Source organism: Dendronephthya gigantea, unplaced genomic scaffold, assembly GCF_004324835.1.
Source record: "Dendronephthya gigantea isolate DGI-Jeju-01 unplaced genomic scaffold, DenGig_1.0 000007F, whole genome shotgun sequence".
NCBI lineage: Eukaryota > Metazoa > Cnidaria > Anthozoa > Malacalcyonacea > Nephtheidae > Dendronephthya > Dendronephthya gigantea.
The window spans coordinates 210,163-229,291 of record NW_021163017.1 but is presented as its reverse complement, the minus strand read 5'-3'; the positions used below and the strand labels follow the sequence as shown (position 1 = coordinate 229,291).

At 37.3% G+C, this 19,129-nt stretch overlaps 5 protein-coding genes across 8 annotated transcripts; 2 read left to right on the top strand and 3 right to left on the bottom strand.

Annotated features, from left to right (window-relative positions):
* Positions 1-29: 29 nt before the first annotated feature.
* LOC114517388 lies at positions 30-2,007 on the top strand. The gene is made up of 3 exons (XM_028537088.1): positions 30-308; positions 872-1,335; positions 1,411-2,007. The coding sequence occupies exons 2-3, from the start codon at positions 884-886 to the stop codon at positions 1,991-1,993; spliced, it is 1,035 nt and encodes a 344-aa protein (XP_028392889.1). The 5' UTR covers positions 30-308; positions 872-883; the 3' UTR covers positions 1,994-2,007.
* An 86-nt stretch (positions 2,008-2,093) lies between these two features.
* On the bottom strand, positions 2,094-4,190 carry LOC114517381 (high affinity cationic amino acid transporter 1-like). The gene is made up of 2 exons (XM_028537076.1): positions 2,426-4,190; positions 2,094-2,204 (listed from the first exon to the last, which is right to left on the bottom strand). Exons 1-2 carry the CDS (start codon positions 4,119-4,121, stop codon positions 2,119-2,121), a joined length of 1,782 nt encoding a protein of 593 aa, XP_028392877.1. The 5' UTR covers positions 4,122-4,190; the 3' UTR covers positions 2,094-2,118.
* Positions 4,191-4,283: 93 nt separating this feature from the next.
* LOC114517386 (tRNA-dihydrouridine(20) synthase [NAD(P)+]-like) lies at positions 4,284-19,030 on the top strand. Of its 2 annotated transcripts, XM_028537086.1 has the most exons (18): positions 4,284-4,378; positions 14,723-15,062; positions 15,155-15,200; positions 15,293-15,384; positions 15,661-15,704; positions 15,974-16,034; positions 16,144-16,191; positions 16,270-16,335; positions 16,527-16,597; positions 16,766-16,966; positions 17,134-17,185; positions 17,312-17,433; positions 17,551-17,626; positions 17,730-17,791; positions 18,050-18,100; positions 18,330-18,363; positions 18,475-18,545; positions 18,629-19,030. In XM_028537086.1, exons 2-18 carry the CDS (start codon positions 14,919-14,921, stop codon positions 18,714-18,716), a joined length of 1,329 nt encoding a protein of 442 aa, XP_028392887.1. In that variant the 5' UTR covers positions 4,284-4,378; positions 14,723-14,918; the 3' UTR covers positions 18,717-19,030. The 2 variants fall into 2 exon arrangements, with proteins under 2 accessions (XP_028392887.1, XP_028392886.1); XM_028537085.1 differs by lacking the exon at positions 4,284-4,378 and having other exon boundaries at positions 14,515-15,062.
* On the bottom strand, positions 4,374-9,874 carry LOC114517380 (anoctamin-10-like). Of its 2 annotated transcripts, none has more exons than XM_028537074.1 (13): positions 9,655-9,874; positions 8,473-8,671; positions 8,032-8,358; positions 7,690-7,806; positions 7,295-7,540; positions 6,472-6,804; positions 6,230-6,285; positions 6,057-6,131; positions 5,793-5,969; positions 5,461-5,652; positions 5,050-5,184; positions 4,822-4,932; positions 4,374-4,672 (listed from the first exon to the last, which is right to left on the bottom strand). In XM_028537074.1, exons 2-13 carry the CDS (start codon positions 8,642-8,644, stop codon positions 4,646-4,648), a joined length of 1,968 nt encoding a protein of 655 aa, XP_028392875.1. In that variant the 5' UTR covers positions 8,645-8,671; positions 9,655-9,874; the 3' UTR covers positions 4,374-4,645. The 2 variants fall into 2 exon arrangements, with proteins under 2 accessions (XP_028392875.1, XP_028392876.1); XM_028537075.1 differs by having other exon boundaries at positions 8,473-8,659.
* Positions 10,995-14,460, bottom strand: LOC114517384 (hepatocyte nuclear factor 4-gamma-like). Of its 2 annotated transcripts, none has more exons than XM_028537082.1 (6): positions 14,199-14,460; positions 13,847-14,083; positions 12,658-12,783; positions 12,186-12,563; positions 11,867-12,103; positions 10,995-11,670 (listed from the first exon to the last, which is right to left on the bottom strand). In XM_028537082.1, the coding sequence occupies exons 1-6, from the start codon at positions 14,251-14,253 to the stop codon at positions 11,279-11,281; spliced, it is 1,425 nt and encodes a 474-aa protein (XP_028392883.1). In that variant the 5' UTR covers positions 14,254-14,460; the 3' UTR covers positions 10,995-11,278. The 2 variants fall into 2 exon arrangements, with proteins under 2 accessions (XP_028392883.1, XP_028392882.1); XM_028537081.1 differs by having other exon boundaries at positions 14,172-14,459.
* Positions 19,031-19,129: the final 99 nt, after the last annotated feature.

Here is a 19,129-nt window from a genome sequence, read left to right as displayed (position 1 = left end):
CGTTATTCACTCCAAGGTTATTTACATAAATATTCGGTGGACAACTCGTGACAACTGGTTACCACGTGCAGCGCAGACTGCTGACTGCAGTTCGCCAGCTCGAAGTTCTGAGCTGAGCTCTGATTGGCTGAAAAATCAATTAACAGGCTGTAAATATGGTTATTCCATGCGTAATAAGATAATTATATGCGTCACATGTTTTCTATTTCAGTTTATTTACCATTTTACCTAAGTCCTATACTCGTGATATTCACATGATTACTAGGACTATTTCACTTCTTGGAGAGACCTTATTTATCGCAAAATCGGTACGTACAGCTTGAAATTAGCGATTTTTAATTGTTTATAAAACCAGGATCCTTTTACAATAGCTTGTTTGTATAAAGATGAATATTCTCATGGATGAATGAATATTTTGTCGAAACAATATTTTGTGCCTTCGTTTTCAGGTTGTAGTTAATGGATGCAATAGGCATTAAGCAGAGTCTCACTACAAGGGACCTTCATCTCAACTACGGCAAACCAATGCCTGCAAACAGTTACGTTTAAGTCGAATTTGAAAGTAGATTCTTGGCACTTTGTTTTACCACAGTTCAGTTGTTTCACAGTAATTCTCTGGACTACAGAAACTTAGCCTTGAAAACGGGAAATAAATTTTGCCGTTCGTAGATACAAGTTCTAGTTTACAACAGGTCTATCTATGAAAATAAAATCACAACAAAAAATGATGACACAGATCTTAATTTAAATGATAACTGTTGCATATTGAATACATAATAGACTTTTCTAGGAAATAGTGATCTTGTGGTTTTGACATAATTTATGACATAGTTTGCAATTACTGAGATGTACAACATTTTCCTTCTTACAGCTTTGATTTGCAATGGCCTTTGTCACCTTGCAAATAATTTCTGTTGGATTGTTAGCAGCTGTTTGCTCAGCTAGCATCAAACTCGATGGTCAAGGAAGTTCATTTTCCTCTGCAATTAAAGCTTACGAATACAAAACACTTGGGGAAGAAGTAACCTTGTTCGAAAAAAAATTCAACTATGTCGGATATGTGACGGAACAGTGGTTCACAAGCTCTGCAGATGGGCCTTTTAACCAATACGCAAGAATACGGATCTATATTGATGGCGAAGATACTGCTTCGTTAGATTTCGATTTGACCATGGGCCAGTCTGTTAATATTGAACAGAAAAATAATATACCATGGTCTACCAGAATGTTTGGCCGACAGGCTAATGGTGGTGGGTTTTTCAATACATTTAGAGTACCGTTTACCTCTGGGATAAAAATAACTGTGACAAATAAAGTCAACACAGGTGCACTTTGGTGAGTATTATTAGCTTGGCTGTTAAGCTTACCATGCTTTCTCCATCTAAGTTGAATTTTGATTTACTTCTGAAGGTACATTGTTCGTGGTTTGGTTGGTGTTCCATTGCAGATCGGGTCATTTCAGATACCAATCAGTTCACGACTCAGAGTCTACAAACAAAATGCGACATTAGCTCCTTTAGATTTTGTGACACTCTCAAATATAACTAACAAGTCAGGAATGTTATTCCTTGTCACTTTTAATATCCAGAGTGAATCACCTACATTTATGGAGGGATGTGTACGTGCAAACATTGACAATTCCAACGAGACCACATTTCTTTCTTCGGGCACAGAAGATTTCTTCTTATCAGCATTCTATTTCAACAGTGGTGAATTCCATGGTTTCCATTCTGGGCTTGCATATAAATCTAACAAGCCTCTCACTGAGATTCTTGCTTATAAATTTTTCATTGATGATCCTGTGTTGTTCAGAAAAGCATTCATACTTAAGTGGAGAAATTTTGAGAAGGTTGGTGGTCCAGGTGGCTGTCCAAATCAATTTCCAGCGAACGAGAATGAAGAAGCCTCTTCCTTCAACTTTGGGACTCCCGCCAAAGCAACAATACATAGTTACGTTTGGGTGTACGAGTGGGACACATATGCCAAAGTGTAATGATTTGTATTCAATATTATTTAAATATTTGTTTACAATTGTTGTTTAGTTATAAAGCAGTATGTTTAACATCTTTTAGACATAAACTTATTGTGAAAGCTAAATTGCTGCACAGTTATTTCATTTCATAACTGGTCAGTGGCTTCAACAGTAGCATTTAAAGAGTTCACTTTGCTGTTCTTAACACCATAGCCAAGATAGATGATTATACCTAATAAGAAAAGTAGTTCTGTAAGTAATCATTAGGTTTAAGTTGAGAATTTTCTACCATTCTCTCATCAAGTATTTGTGTATAGTATAATTTGAATTAAAAATAAACAATCCAAAATGAAAACATTGTCTATACCCATAGTTTGCATGCTAAGACTAAAAAATTTTGAAAGGTTTAAAGAATTGAATATATGACCTAACATCCAAGGTTGCATAACATACCTATTACTGTGTTAATCACAAACAGTATCCATGCCCACATACTAAATTGAAACATCACAAAGGTACACATTGCAATACAAACAGTTGGCAATATTGGAAACATTGGCACCGTAAATGGAAACTTTATCATCTGACATGGTGTTCTGCATATAATTATCATTGATACCACCAGTGGTATTGTAAAAATGACAGCTAAGGTAACAAATGTGGGTGTATCTAGTTCATACAGAATCCCAAAATGAACAACTAATGAGATACTTGCTGATGACAGAAATAAGATTAGTAATGCAATTATAATTCTTAATTTGGTTTTGCTCTCAAACAGAATGTTTGTCTGACATAAGCTTGTTTGGTTATTTGTCAAGTTATCTGTAGCCAAGGGAATCTCTTGGGCCGGGGTGTTGGGTCCCTCGTCATGATGGTTGGTCATTTCCACTACACCATTCGATAACTCGTAAGCAGAACTCTGCTCTTTGTAACGTAATAGTATAACTGAGATACCAAGTGTCACATAGGGTAATAACGTAAGAATTGAACATACTTCAACTAGGATTGTCAAGTCACAAAATGCCGCTAGCAGGGCAGCTATTAATCCAGACAATAATACCGCACGAACTGGCACCAACGTGCGGATACTAACTTTTTGAAGGAAGTTCATTAATAAGCCATCTCGAGCCATGACATATGAAAGTCGAGAGTTTGCATAACACCCTGTAAGAACAGAACTGAAACAGGAACAGAATCCACCAAAGGCAATAATGTATTTAGACTGCTTGAAGGCAACCGTTGCAAAAGTGTCGGATAGTGGGGAAACTGAAGATATCTGATTGTATGGGATCATCAGACTCAGCACAGTTCCAACAGAGAAGAAGCACGCAAAAATACCAACTATCGAGGCAATTATAGACCGTGGTAAAGTCTTGTGTGCATCTATGACCTCTTCTGTCGAAAATGTGATACATATGAATCCACCATAGAAAAATATGGTATATGGTAATGATTTTAGAATACCATTAACACCATATGGTGCAAACTTGTCCCAGCCTGACCAAAGTTCAAAGTCGACATAGACAAGTCCAGTGATGAAGGTGAATGCGATGACCAGGAGATTAATTAAAACAATAGCATCATTGAACCGGACTGAGCTGTGTACACCAAGTGCAGTAATAATGTTCACGAGTATCACAATCAATGTCGCAACAATATTTACATTAGAAGCGAGCAGGGCGTGGTCCGGCAAAGTAGCATGCGCATCCAAATAATCAAAGGTAGCTGAATCTGTGAGTGAGCGCAACAGGTCAGCAGCGCCTTGGGCTAAAGCTGATGTGGCAATAACAGATCCAACAAGAATTGACCAGCCATCAAGAAAACCACACAGCTCGCCCAAAGTCGAATAAACGTAATCGTAATCTGATCCCGAGGTAGGGACGTACGACGCAAATTCCGCGTAGAAAAATCCACTTGTAAAACAGACGAAAAATCCGATGATCATTGAGATCACTATGGAAGGACCGCAATAATCGCGTATCACATTTCCCAATACAATGTACAAAGCGACATCTACTGAACCTCCAACTCCGAGTAAAAACAAGTCCCAGAAAACTAAGCAACGACGTAATGGCGACTCGAAGTCAAAGTCGATAGTTTTCCGACGACTAAATACTTTTAAAATGTTTTTTAACCGCGTTCTATCCATAATTTCTATGGAAAAGGAGAGGTCCGTTCCAGACAGTGAACACGTGGTCAAAGGTTAATTAGCAGGGTGAATAATTATGTAATTGCAATAACTGACGTCACGATCACGCGGGACAGCACCGCGCGAGCACTGCGCGCGAGATTTGAAAAGAATTTGGAATTTGGAAAATAATTTTATTATAAATTTCAACCTGGGAAAAATTACCACGAATTTGTCCACGGTTAATCGTAAAAGTATTCAAAGTCAAGAGCAACCAGGTAAGATTTTAAACAGATTTTTAGCAAAATTTGAATATTGTGCTGTGAGATTACTGTGCAGACTGAAATTCAAAACTTCATCTCCAATATTTTATTTGACATTTCACAATTGTGTTTGTACTATTAAAATTGAAAGTAATATACCCAAGACTTATATGGTAGATGTTCTACCATTCAGTAGATGGAAAGCAATACTTGTTATTCTGTATACAATATTCATACCAAATTTTGCATGTGGAGTGTCTTACTCACAGACTGGTTTGAAAACTATGATATACTTTGCAGTCTTTTTTTCTGAAAAAAAATGAAGTCAATTGTTACTTGGAATATGCCAAGGGATCTTCCTCTACTATTCCCATGAATGTTGTAGTGCGGTATAGATGAAACAAAGTATGGACTGTGGAGCATATTTTGCTTCTTGCTTATCCATAAACAATACTTACTGCTAAAACTTCTTTGCGTTTGTATTCCTCTCTTGCAAATTCCTCTTGTATCCACCCAGGCACATCAGGGATAAGCACAGCTATTACAAGCTTGATTCCTAACAGAATATGCTGGGAAAAATGTTGTTAATTCTAATAGTGTGCACATGTTTCTAAGTAGGAAAGTCAGGGCAAAACAAACATATTTTGTGATATTTGACGCACTATAAGCCCAGATAATATGCTTACCTCTATTGCAACAAACACAAATATGGTATTAAGAGTTGAAAAATCAGATGGTAGCCATTGTTGGATGCTTGGAGACATTGCTAACAATGCACAATTTGTCATCACTGCTAGGATACCCATCACTTCAAATGCAGTCTAGAATATTGTGAAAAAGACAAGTTTGAAGTGGAAATATTTAAAGTTCAAAGTTTGTGCTGGCATGGCTGTACCTAGATGTTAATTTTGTATACTAATAAGTTCAAAACCATCTCCTTCAAAATAAATTATTTGGGCATTAGGTAAACATATCCTCTGATCAAAGTTCTAGCTTCCTCCACCCCTTGATCAAAGTTCTAGCTTCATCCATGGGTGGTGGTGATGAGGGATCTTGAAGTGTAAGTAAGGATATTGAAGGAAACGTTCATGGTGTACCTGCCAGGCTCCAATTCCTTGCGATGGTTGGGCAAACACACGCTGGGAAATCTTGCATATCTTGAACGCATCCGTTCTAAGTTCGAAGACGTTGTTGAACAGCGCCCAGAACGCAGCCATTGGGTAAACAGAGGAGAACAAAAATACGTAGCCAAACTGTAAGAATAGTTCCAAATAGTCCCAAAAAACACCCTGAAATTATAAACACAGAGTTATAATACACATTTTAATGATATTTGCGTACAGAGAACGTTTGCAGCGCTCAAAGAGTACTTTACCATTATCGGTTATGTTACTTCTTCTGAGAATCAAAATATCCAAGGTTGGCTTACCCAGTACGGTTCTTGCTTCATTTGATATTCAATGTCGTTTTCAGCCTTTCCAAAGAGACCCAATGTTTTGCTTTCTGTGTTTATTTTGGTCGAGCGTGTCTTGTACAGAACGTAGGGTAATAGCTGTTCCGTGACTTGACCAGTCAACTGTGAGGTTATCATAAGCGCTGCCAAATGCTGGGATAAACCATATTTTACGATAAATTAAAGATTTCGGTAGGAACTACATGCGAATGCGTTAAAAAATTGTTGGGAAAAACTCACACTTCTTAGTAGGTCCATGTCTTGAAGTACGAAGGCAATGTGGAATAACGAGTAGAAGTTGTTGATGAAAAAAAACTAAATGTTTAAAAAGTGGTTATATTTTATATCAAACACGAAGTGCAGACAATACAAATTGGAGCGGTCAATGCTAGACACTAGAGCATACAACTCACCGAAATTAATTTAACAACAAGATGGTTTTGATAAGAAGATTCCAGTTTATGGTTTTCTAAAAAGAAAGATATTCTGGCGTTGAGATGCGACCTGGTAGCCTGAAGTATTTATATCCATCAGTTTGGTGACGAAACATTGCGTTTTATTCACGGAAGAAAAGCAGCGACTCTTTCCTGGGAAAAGATGTGTTTTTGGATGCATTGCTAAGGATTGTTATCCTCGAAAAGAAAATTTCGCTTACCCCAGTCGTTCAACTTCGTAGCGGTCCTGAGGTACAAATTATTGAGAACAAGGATGACGATAGTGTAGAGAACACTCGGCATTGTTGTCATAAACGTCGCCATGAAACCCGTTTCTTTCTCGTATCGTCCATTCAGACTGTCTTGGATACGAATATAGCCGGACATTACACTAATCGCAATAAAAATACAAAACAAAACAATCGGTACTGAGACGCAACATATCTTGAGGTAGCGCTGATGCTCTGGGTAGTGGATCTCTTTCTTGCCAGTTACTGGACTGATTCGTGTTTCGCCTGTGTACAACGGTCGTGGATCCTCCTCTTGTTCTTCAGCTGAGGGGAAAGATGAGCTACAGTCAGGATGTTGTCAAATGCAAGTGGAAATGGGTCTATTTTGCAGGAAGGTTGACATTAAGGAGAATGGAAGAAATTAGTCTTAAAGAAGAGAGATTCAGCTGGTAAGGGATGAAAGATTGAAAAGAAATGGATTGGAGGATAGGTAAAGCGTGAAAATGAAGAACGAGTGATGGAACTCGGAGAAACGATAAAGTGTAAAAAGACATGGCGGAAGAATGGAGGAAGATACTGCTGCGAATGATACTAATGAAATAGAAAGGAAAATTAAATGAAAGTTATGATGGGTTGATACGATTATCTTTTTAAAAAGGCCAGCAAAGAATATTCATGCTGAAAATTACGGAAGAAAAAGACTATATGAGAATTTTCAGAAAATATTGAATCCGTATAGTAGCACTTTGTATGCCATGCGATGCACCAGTTCGAAAAAGTTTGGGTTCATTTGTAAAACGTTTTTGACGTTTACCTAAACTTTGCTTCAACGTTCCCCAACGATGCGTCATTGTTGCGCAATTCCGCTTCCAGAATTCCAGGAAAACCGTACCCCAGAGAACATTGATGAGGGCGAATATCAGGTTATACCACAGTTCGTCCAGATTGATTATAGAGAACGTGAAGACGAGCAGAACCAGGGGGACCAAGGCAAACGTGTAGTACTCGAGGAAGGCAAAATATATCGCGATGGTCGATCCATAGTAATCTTTGATTGCATCTACAAAGATATGAGATGAGATTTCGGTAAAAAATATTGTTGATTATAGTACTGACGTTTTACTGCTTTTTTAGATCCTGGCCAATAGTGACCAAGGTTAACTAGTTCTGGACCTAATAGGCAGTCTTTGACTTTGGACAATTCCTTACCCAGAGGTTGACGCCATTCGAACGTTTTGTACCATTTTTGCTTGAGCGAGTTCAGCTCATCCCTGTTGTTTAACGGAACTATTTGGGTCACAAGACCGTATGCCTGGATCAACGGAACTAGAAGAGTGTAAAAAAGTTGAGTTTTCTTAATTTTGAAAGTCCATATCCTAGGGCCGGTTGTATATAACTCTTAACTACATTTTGAGTAGTTAAATCGTAGTTAACAAGAAAATACACGATTCTGATTGGCCAATTCTGCCACTAACTATAGTTAAAAGTTAACTACCTTTTTAAACAACCGGTTCCTGATCGGCAGTGAAAGTCACCTGTTCGTATACTTACGTATGGCTTGACCAATATACAACTTTTTGTCCACGCATCCCGGGACGTCCATTTCTTCTGGTGCTCGTAAATCATTCAAAGCGTCCAATATTATCCTCTGTTTGTCCGCAGAGTTCAGAACGCGTACGTTGCTGTTTTCGCAATTTTCTTCGAATTCTTGCCAATTTTCTTGTGTGATTTCTCTGAGTTTGTTATTTTTGTCCCGTTTCTTGATTCTGAGACCTTCGGCTCCTTGCACGAGACGTTTCTCCGAAGCTGAAAGATGGAATGTCTTCTTGGAATCCTGGTCTAACACCGGCTTCACTCGTAGTCCAGCGCCTTCAGGTACTAAACACATAAAATACATGATGCTTGAATCAGTTCCTTTGCCACATGGGCCCCTTCCAGTCTGCGACATCCCATATCGCTGGCCTTCACCCTCAAACACAACACCTGAAATACCTGGTTCGATAAATTTCTTCCTTAGCCATTCCTTCGTTTCCTCTGAACAATCATCAGAAAATGCAACAATAACTAAAGTGCTTTGGTCATCCAACTCGATAGGGTCAACGTTTGCAACACTCGAGGTCATTGATTCTGGAATGCCAGGAGCTGAGCGTTGTTTAACTTCCATCAGGACACAGGAGAGCTGCAGGAACAACTGAAGAAACTTTAGTAATTGCGTAGTGTTTCCTTCGTGTTTGCTCGATTTGTGGTCGTAGGACAAAGACAAACATGCACTTCTAGAATCCAAATTATATTGAAATAGCAAACCGCATTTGATGGCATTTCAAACAAAAAAAAATCAATTAAAGATAGATCTTTGGAATCCGAATTAAAGCTGCAATTGGTTAAAATAACTTCCATTAGGCGTTAGTGGCAACTGAAAACTCCCTAAAACTTCAAGGTCCGTTGCGTCTCACTGCGGGTACGACTTTGCCGACTTTTGACAGCTAAAAGACACGCCACATTCGTGATATTGCAAAATTTATTCATGTCAACAAACGAAACATAATTAAACCTCTTCTTACAACTCACATCTTTCTCTTGCCTGACGAAATGTTCACGAACTCACTTTTCATTTATTTCATCACTTGCAAAAGGTGTTTTTCGTTCTTCTTAAATAGTTTACCCAACACATAATGTAGCAGCCATGCAGAAGATGTTTGGGTTCGCCCAAGAATTTGAATAAATTTAATAACCTAGCAGGCTAATTTCGATCATTGATTCTCATATTACATCTAAACTGCATATATTATCGCGGTTATTTGTGCGGAATGTTTTGTCTGATAGCATTGTGCTAATATTTTGACGTCGGCAGAGCATAAATTTTAGATTTTAGACGCCTGCTTGCCTCTTACTAGAACGTTCGCTTATCTTCCGTGCCATGTTTTATAGATATAGTTAGTGCTAGGCACTTAAGCACAGATTTATGCTTTCGTCCAGGCCTTGAATAAACGAAACTGTAATCCTCGCTTGGGAAATTAAAGTAAAACTGATTGAAAGCCATTTTATAGGCCAAATTACAATTGTATCAATTAATGACTAATTTCAAAAGTTGATTGCTACATATGCTGAGATTTCTAGAACCCAATGATAGTAAATTGATATTGTATTTACTGTGTATAAGTGTATTAGACAAACCTTCAAACGCTTTGCTTGTTTCTCTGTGGTGTCTCGTAATAATCGTCGGTAAAGCGATAGCAATGTCCGACTACAGGTAGGGTCAATATGTGGTTAATATATACCATGAATAATTAAACCCTCCTGTTAATTGATGACACGTGATCACGTTCCAGGGTTAATGACTCGTCATAAACCAAGCTGTTGGTGCCCACTGCCCACATAATAGAAGGCTTCTTGTCAGGGTTGTCTGCAGTGGAATGAAACACAATCAGATTGCTTTTTTCAAATAGAAAGCAGATAGAAATGTCTTCAGATCTTGCCTTCTATTGCATGTTCATTTTGCAATAAAATATGTATTGTAATTGGACGAATGAAAAAGTAGAAAAAATAATTCATTTCGTTTTATTAACCCTCGCTTCAAGCCGTTTGGACAAATAATTGGGCAATTGATTGAATTGAATTAGGGAATGGTGAAAGTAAAATAATGATATTTTTACAATGAATACAGTCAATAATTCCACAGTATTATATTGTTATGGTGCAAAATCCTTTATCTGCTTGAAGACTTTGAGATCAAGTACAAAGTGTGCCCCTAGAAGCTTACGTTCATTCTATTTACATATCGCATGAGATATAAATATGTTGTAAAAGTGTTACTGATTACAAACACAGTGAAGCGCAATGTCATCAAGGCTTGATTTCCACTTGCAGAGAAATAATTTGCTTGCGAAATATGTGCATAATCTTCTGTTGCATTGAGAACAGTCGTGTTGAGCTAATTTATTTATGCAGTTTAAATTAAAAAAAAATCTGAAAACATTTCGTTAGCGAACAATTTCTGTGGAAGTGGAAAACAGGCTTAATGCTGGTATGGGTTGTGCATAAAAGTGCTTCCTCCAAAAGCCTGATAAGTGATAGCGATTCCGAACGTTTCAATGTAAACCCCCCCTGACTTCTCTGACAGAGACACGCGTTATGCAAAAGCAATCTAAACGTCAAACACCTTTTTGGGGGGTTCACTACCAAGATACCATCTAAATGTGTTCCTTACATTGTCAACTATCACCCCAATCTGAAATCGTGAACGCAAGCTGCTTTCTTTTAGTGCTACTCAGTACATCCCAAAACATCGACCACACCCTTTTATACGCGCCTAAAATTAAATTACCTCTCTCCAGACACGATATTGCCGGACTGCATTATCAAGTGGGGACTTGGATCCAACAATGAAAGGATTTTGTTTATTTTACTTAGTACAAAAGAAAGCCGTCAGGAAGACCAGAATATATGAATCACACCCCGCCTCAAATATCGTTCTAGTTTCGCTCCTTAATGTGTGCTGGTTTTGATGGCCCTGCAGTACGGCGTTGTGTTGGTATGGTTCACTATACTTTACTTAGTAGCTTATAGTTTTGCGTATATCCTAAGTCTCAATACTTCTCAGGGTAAACTATTGCATTTTACTTCCAAAATCTCGCCCACCGCCAATAACTTATGAATGTGCATATTCTAATTTACAATTGCATTTTATGAAAATAATTTTGGGCTTTAATTTTGCGACTCCTATGATGAAGTCAATGATGAAATAACCATCCGAAGGTTGTTGAGATGGTTGTCGACCGCATCTGTTTGACATATCTCATTACATTCCTTTATTATTCTTTTTTTCCTGCTTCACATGTGGATTTTGAATGAGTTGTAGAACCTCACCAGGGTTTGCCACTACTTCTGAACTGCTGATATCCACTGCAGGATATGCAGCTGGAGTGGTGCCGTTCAGGTTCACGTTTGTGTCGAGGTTAAAGTTCATTGCATTGTACATGGAGGTTTGCGTCACAAGTCTTGCTGACTGCATACTGGCCTGCGCAAGCTGTTCAATACCGTGTGTGGACTGGGCTAGACCATTGATAGTCGGGGCAGCGCTCAGTGTAGGAGGGGTTGCACCCAAAGGAGGTGTGGTTACACTCAGTGAGGGGGAGGTTTGGCCTGGGCTCATAGCTTGCAGTGAAGCAAGCTGCTCAGGCAATGTTGACCCTAGAGAAGACAATGACTTTTAGGTTTCACTGTATTTAACAGCATTGACAAATCTGTTAGGTCTTAGGATATCTGTTGGTTTTGGACGTCGAACCATTGTCGTTGAGAAAAGGGGCAGACCTTTTTTAAGTGAAAACAAGCAGCATTTTTGTTGGATTCAACATCATTCTATATAAATTCTTCGCTACAAACCTACCTCCCAATAACATCTCCTGTAATAAATTATCAATTCTTGTTGTTCCAAACAACCTAACAAATTGCAACTGTTCAACCATCTGTGCTGCAATTGACTGAAGTGATGGCAGAAGCAGAAGCATCTCACCAAAGCGACCTCGTTTCTCATATTGTCTGTCGTTTATGTAATCTTCCAACGTTGTCTGTACGTCAAAGCGAATTTTCTTGATTGTCTTTGCATCACTCAAACCTCTGGCATCTTAAGGAGAAACAACAACTCAGTTAAATATTGTAATTCAGGTATTTTTAAGAAAAAGAAAACTATCAATCTGCTACAATACCTGGGTTAAAAAATATGATAGCTTTTAGACAGGCATACTCTGTGTCATCTATATTGATTTGATTCATCTGCTCAATGATTTCATCCAAAATTCTGCTAACAATTCTTTGGATTTCTGGTTCTCCCGTAGTACGATATATCACCCAATTTGTACCCAACAACAGGACATCTTTAAGAGTTGACGAGCGTCTGGCACAACCCAACAAAAGATGTTCACTAGCATGCGCTCGAAGCAAAGCCACTTGATCATCAAGGCTCAACTGACAGAAGTTTGGGATGTATTTTGCCCACTCTACGAGGACAAGAAGTTGTTGTCTCATGGATTCACAAATCTCATTGTGATTAGCCTCTTTGTCTGGATTAATGTAAACAGCTTTGTCTGAAATAAAATTAAATTCACATAAGATATGATCTTTATACATTTTTAAAACAGCATAGATTGTTCTCAAACGCATTTCATATTTTCTACCAACCTGTATTTGGTTGAGCTGGTCGAGAAAGCAGTTCCGCCTGCAGAAGCATGCTTGCTGTGATACCATTATTATCACTTGGGTCTTCCGATGGTCTTCTAATGATACGATCCCTTTCATTTTGAACAGCTTCAGGGAAAATAATTGTTATCATTATTATATACGTCATACATTTGACCTCTTGATGTCAACATTTCCTCTCAATTTTTAACTGTTTTTTCTCACAAAAATTATATTTTAATTTGCTTTATTTTAGGAAATACAGTTGACAAACTAATTTTTGTAGTCTAGCTCAAGTACTGTAGCTGTAATACCATCTGAGGTCTACCTGGTCACAACTTCAAAAACACCCATGCCACTCCCCCAAACATAGTCATAACATCCTTTTTAACAAGGTCAAGTAGTCAGAAAATATTTACACTATTTTCACTGAAATAATATGTAGTTCCCTGAAATGGTATAATCCTTATAAATGTTTCTGAATAATTTTTAGTCTTCTGTTACACAAGTACACAGCAGGGGTTAAAGGCATGCAAAATTATAATGGCGTAATTTGTGGGGGAAACTGCATTTTGTTTACATTAGCAGAGAACTATTCTTTAACACTGCTTTTAGGAGTTTTACTTGCCAGTTTGGCGTGTTTCTACTGCATTTTAGTTTAGAGACGATGTCTTTTTATCGCCGTAAGATCATGTGATTTAAGCAGGACGTGGTATGGGGTATATATGTCATTACTTGAATGTTGTTTTATTTCAAATTCAGTCGCATCATCAACTTTAAAACATTGATTTATATAACTTATGTTTAGTCGAGTCAACAACCAAACGCATTTTGCTGTTTGGGTTAAATTTCACGGATATTTTGTCTTTGTTAAGTGGCAGAAAAATATTTTCATCAACAACTAAGAAATATCGCTGTTCCAACACGAATTCCAACTAGCAATTTAAATATAATTTCGATTGTTTTTAATTATCAAATATCTGTAAACTTAAAAAATATCTTTTACAACCAATATCTAACTATTCAGAATAGTTAAATTTTATATGTAAACGGAAAAGACTCTTCTAAATACCCAAAAAGGGAATTTCAAAGGAGACAATAACAAATATTATTATCGTGCGTCAGAGCAACTCTTTGACACATCTTCACGGAAGAGCTTTCGTGCGCAAAATGAATGTGAATAGATACTTGCCTTCTTTTTTCATACCGGCACGAAAACATTTCTTTAAACGGCAGTAACGACACTGGTTTCGTTTGTCTTTGTCTATCTCACATGTTCGTTGAAATCTACACGAATACTGGTGATTCTTCCTGACACTACGACGAAAAAATCCCTTGCAGCCATCACAACTTTCCGCTCCATAATGTTTTCCTGTCGACCTATCTCCGCAGATGAGGCAATTCCCCGTGATCTGTTCATCTCTCCCTACTGCAAGAGAAATACATATAAATAATAACAATTTCTTGCGGAAATCTTCGCAGGAAAGCCAACTACGTCATTGAAGACGATATAAAACCTTGTAACTGTATGTCCGCCGAAGTACCTCCTATGTTCTCGTCAGGAGGGTCGAACTTTGCTTCATTTGCTTCGTCGTTCATTGAAAAATCATTTGAAATACGGCGGTGTATTGAACGGAAATAGATTTACTACGAAAGAGCTGTACTTTGGACTTTTCTAAACCTCGAAATGATATTTACAACGCGAAGGGTATATGGCTTCTGCACAAGCTCTCGGGAACCAGTCATATGACCGGAAATAGTCGTCGGGGCTTGGTCGGGGAGATACGGGTTGTTCCGAGGTCCACATGTACGACTTTGTTCAACAAAAAATATTGTTTCATTCTCCCTCATTGCATTCGTCCGAATTAAAAAATGTTTTCTTACTAATCTGTCATGCTCTATATAATCATGCAAAAACATAAGTAAACTCGATCGATATAAATTTTTCATTCGAAGTTCGAACCATATCCGTTCCATAGTATGTTTTTAAAATATCATTTGATAGAGCTCGATGATCTCTTTTGGTTTTTTTTACGTTCTTTAATTTTTTTTTCTTTTACATACAAAGAAACAAGGGCTGTATGCTGCAATGCTGTGTTTATGTTCCATTAAGAGTAGCGTTCCAGTTCTATTCAGCTCAATGCGCTGGTAGATATGGACACTGGAGTGACTGGACTGTGGAAGTCGTCAATCTTGTCATAATTTTGGCGTTTTCTACCTATTTTCTTACCAAAATTTCATGAACATAATAACTATAAATAAGGATGGTTGAGATGGAGAACAGCAGAAAAGACAAGAATAACATTTCTTTCAGAAATTTGAAGATTTTAGCTCCTATGGTTCGCATAGGATGTCTGCCAATGCGACTGTTGGCTTTGAAATATGGAGCTGACCTTGTTTATTGTGAGGTCAGTTTGTATTTTTTACTATTTTAAGCATGGTACTCGTTTATTTTCACATTACCACAACTTTATTATTAAATTTGATTCTATTCACGTAGGAAATAATTGATCATAGGTTTTTGAGGTGTTCAAGAGTGGAGAATGGTATGCATCATCATTGGTACCTTTATAATATGGGATTACAATTGAATTAAATTCAGATGTCTCAATGGAAACAAAATTGTTTATGTTTGTAGCTGTTGTGAGAAGCATTGATTATGTTCATCCAGATGGCAATGTTGTATTCAGAACATGTGAAAGAGAGAAGTCAAAACTTGTTTTTCAAATGGTAATCACTGAGTAAATGTTTTTCACTTGTAAGTTGTTTACATGAGAAATGTAAGCACATTGGCGTCAATTGAGGGGGACCATATTCATATATTCTGCTATGCCTGGCTATTTCACTTTCAATAGAAATCAGCCTGGACTTACAGAATATATAAATATATGGTCCCCCTCAATTAATATGTGTAATCATAAAACAAGAACATTTACTATTGTGCATTGATGTTTAAGAGATGAAATGACTAATGAATTTTTTGTTATTTTTCATCATTTGTTTCAGGGAACATCTGATGCAGAGAGAGCCTTGCAAACAGCTAAGATGGTGTATGTGTCTTTAGTAACTATACATTGATATCTTTCAAAGAAATAAAAGAAATGTTACCCTAGATGGTAAACTGTGGTAAAATGCTTGTCTGTTGTGAGAACAGAACAACTGACCACTACTTTGCTTAGTTCCTGGAGTGTTACACTTGCAAACCAGATAGGTCATGAGTAACATTATGCAAAAACAATTACTTAAGCTGTGAAAACATCAACACACACCTATATTGTATTTGTTAGCAAGCATGATGACAATTTGATTTTTTCTTTAGAGAAAAGGATGTTTCTGCAGTTGATGTTAATATGGGATGTCCTAAAGATTATTCCATCAAAGTAAGTTAGAGTATATTTTCAAAAAGAGTTGTATAGTAAAATTTTTGCTTCTCGATGGTGATCAATAAGTGCACTAAAAGTCTAACATGTGTATTGTATTTTACCACAGGGTGGGATGGGAGCTGCTCTGTTGAAAGATCCTGAAAAAGTTAAAAATGTGAGTTCTTATTACATGAACTTCTTATTCCAAATACAATCTCTTGTAGTTTTCCAAATATATTTCTCTTTATTTCAGATATTAACATCGCTTGTTAAAGGTCTCTCTATACCTGTGACTTGTAAAATAAGAATCCTACCAACCGTGAGTTCTCCCATCAAGTTATGCTTGATCTAGACTATTGCATTTTTTTCTATGATTTATATTCACTGGATTTGTCAGTACCATGGTATATGCTGGTACCTTTTAATACTCTATTTAAGTGCTGGTTTCCAGTTAGGATTCCCAGTGAATGAAAAATCATTCAAGTACATATGATTTCTCTCATTTCTTAGATTGAGGAAACTCTCCATTTAGTGAAAGTGATTGAGAGCACAAATGTTTCTGCCCTTGCTGTTCATGGAAGGTTTGTCATATGTTACAATACATTATAATCCTTTTTTTTTCAAGGAACTGTACAAATTAAGCTATTACTGAGAATGCAATGCAAAATGAATAAAGTTGATCTGGTCCACAGACTATGTTTTACACTGTTGTGGTTTCAATAAAGTTTTTGTATTAATTTATTTATTAGAGAGCAACATGAACGACCAAGACATCCAGTGCACAGTGACATAATCCATAGAGTTGCAAAGGAATTGAGCATTCCAGTTATCTGCAATGGAGGATCAGAGGATATAAAAAACTATCAAGATATGGAGCGTTTTCAAGAAAAGACTGGTACAGACTCTGTGATGGTCGCTCGGGCTGCACAATGGAATCCTTCAGTATTCAGGTCCGCTATACCCTCTGAGCTCCATATATGAACTGGAGTCATAATTTTTGCAAGGGATATTGTTTATTTACAGACTGAATAATGGTTGACTATATAACAGTATTTCAAGATGAAGTTATTTGTAGATTGTTCTATTTATTAACAGTATTAGTTTGTCTAATTTTCAGGAAGGATGGAACATTGCCTATTCAGACAGTCGTCAAAGATTTTATTAAGTTTGTAAGTCTGTAATTTGTAAGATTTTTACCAATGTTTTTCATGGTTAAATTTTCCATATTCACCAGCTTACTGTGGAAATACACAGCAATGCAGGACTATTTCACTTTGTCTCTGTCTTCATCTCAGGCAGTGGAGTACGATAATTCCTTTTCCAACACAAAATATTGTGTGGCTCAGTTGATGCACGAAGCTTTAGAAACACCTGAAGGAATACAACTTAAACACAGCAGAACAATGAAGGAATTATGGTAGGGTTTTTTTCATGTTCACAGAACTTCTCATAGTTCATCTTATACAACTGTTTGAACATGGTTTGTGGATGAATTAAATTAGCTTTTGACAACTTTCATTTCTTCATGTTTCAGTGATATTTGGGAATTAGGAAGTTATTTAAGAGAATGGGAGAAGCAACGTCGAGTTAGATCAGAAAATGTGGAAAAGGTACAGCCGGAATCATTCGTTATAAAGGAAATGAAATCTGATTGACATCAAACAGCATGCATTATACAAGCCTGGTGATTTTGATTTTCTTCATTTTTAATAGTCCCTGTCTGCCAAACGAAAGCGAGAAGATGATGTTAACGAGATGAATATTTCATATAACAGGTTTCAACAAATTTCTGTTTGCAGCGCCGTAGGCGTAGCTAGACCACATAATTTGGGGGGGTACGTGTGTATTCAGAAATGATGTTTATATACCGTACTAACAATAGCGTACAAAAGAAATCAGTCTCTCCAGAGAAGGAAGATATACAACCTCGCAAGCCAGGCTTTTCTAGCGTGGTCCGTGGAGCGTAGCCTAGGTAGAAAAGCCTGGCTTGCGAGGTTGGGTCAAAATTAAGGTGGTTTTTTTTTCTCTTACAGGAGGCTTTACGGTGACTTCACTCCCAAAGGCATTTTGTTTATCTGGGCTAAGTATGTTCAATGGTGATTCTCTGGTCACACACGTGACAATGCTATTCTATTTTGTTACATGCAAAATATGAAATATATACCTTAAGAAACAGCAATGTCACGTGTGTGAACCAGAGAATCACCCTCAAATAAAATTACTCAGGATTGTTTGTGGAACCAAACTGCTGTAAAAAAGGAATAGCAAGATTGGTTGCAGAACGCTAATAGTATTTCTTATGCTATGTTTTAGGCAGCAAGGATTCAATCAACCGCGTTACGAAACGGTGAGGGGAGTGTGCACTAGTCTCAAATACTGCCTCTGCAAACCTTCTATATCCAAACTCGACCGATAAGAAGAGTTGAGAATGAGAGGAACTTTATCGTTGATTTTTAAGGTTGAAAATGAAGAACGTTTGTTCAAAAGTGTCGTTAGTGTTAATGGACAAAAATACACTTCATATTCCGGGTAGGAATTTAATTTTACTCATATTCTTCATCTTAACCAAGTTACAACTGGGTAGAATTGTGAATTTTTTTTTGTGGTTTTAGGGACAAAAGTAAAAAGTCTGCTGAACAACTCGCCGCTTTGGTTTGTTTAAAATTTTTGGGTATCGACGACAGGAAAATAAGAAGCTGAGAAATTCTCTGGAAAATACGAAGCTGAGAAATTCTTTCGTGGTTGCGGGGTTGTGTGAATACATCCTGTGGCAGAGATGGATAAAATTGAGATGACGTGAGGGTTGAATGAAGGATAAAGGTTTGAGATTATCATTGATTGTATTCAAAGTGATTGTTGTGGTACTACCAGAGTACATTGCAAGTTCGATATCCCATGTCTGAAAGTTGCAAATACTTCCTCAAACGGTGGAGAACGGTACGTTCAGCTCTTTCCTCTCGTGATGCATGTGCGAGACTGCGAGGCGATGTAAACAAACTATCGAGCAACACTAACAGTGTTTAATATATAGAGATTCTTTATACAATCAATTTATCGGATATACCACACATTATGAAAAATATAACATATTTAGTCATACTATAGCAATGGGA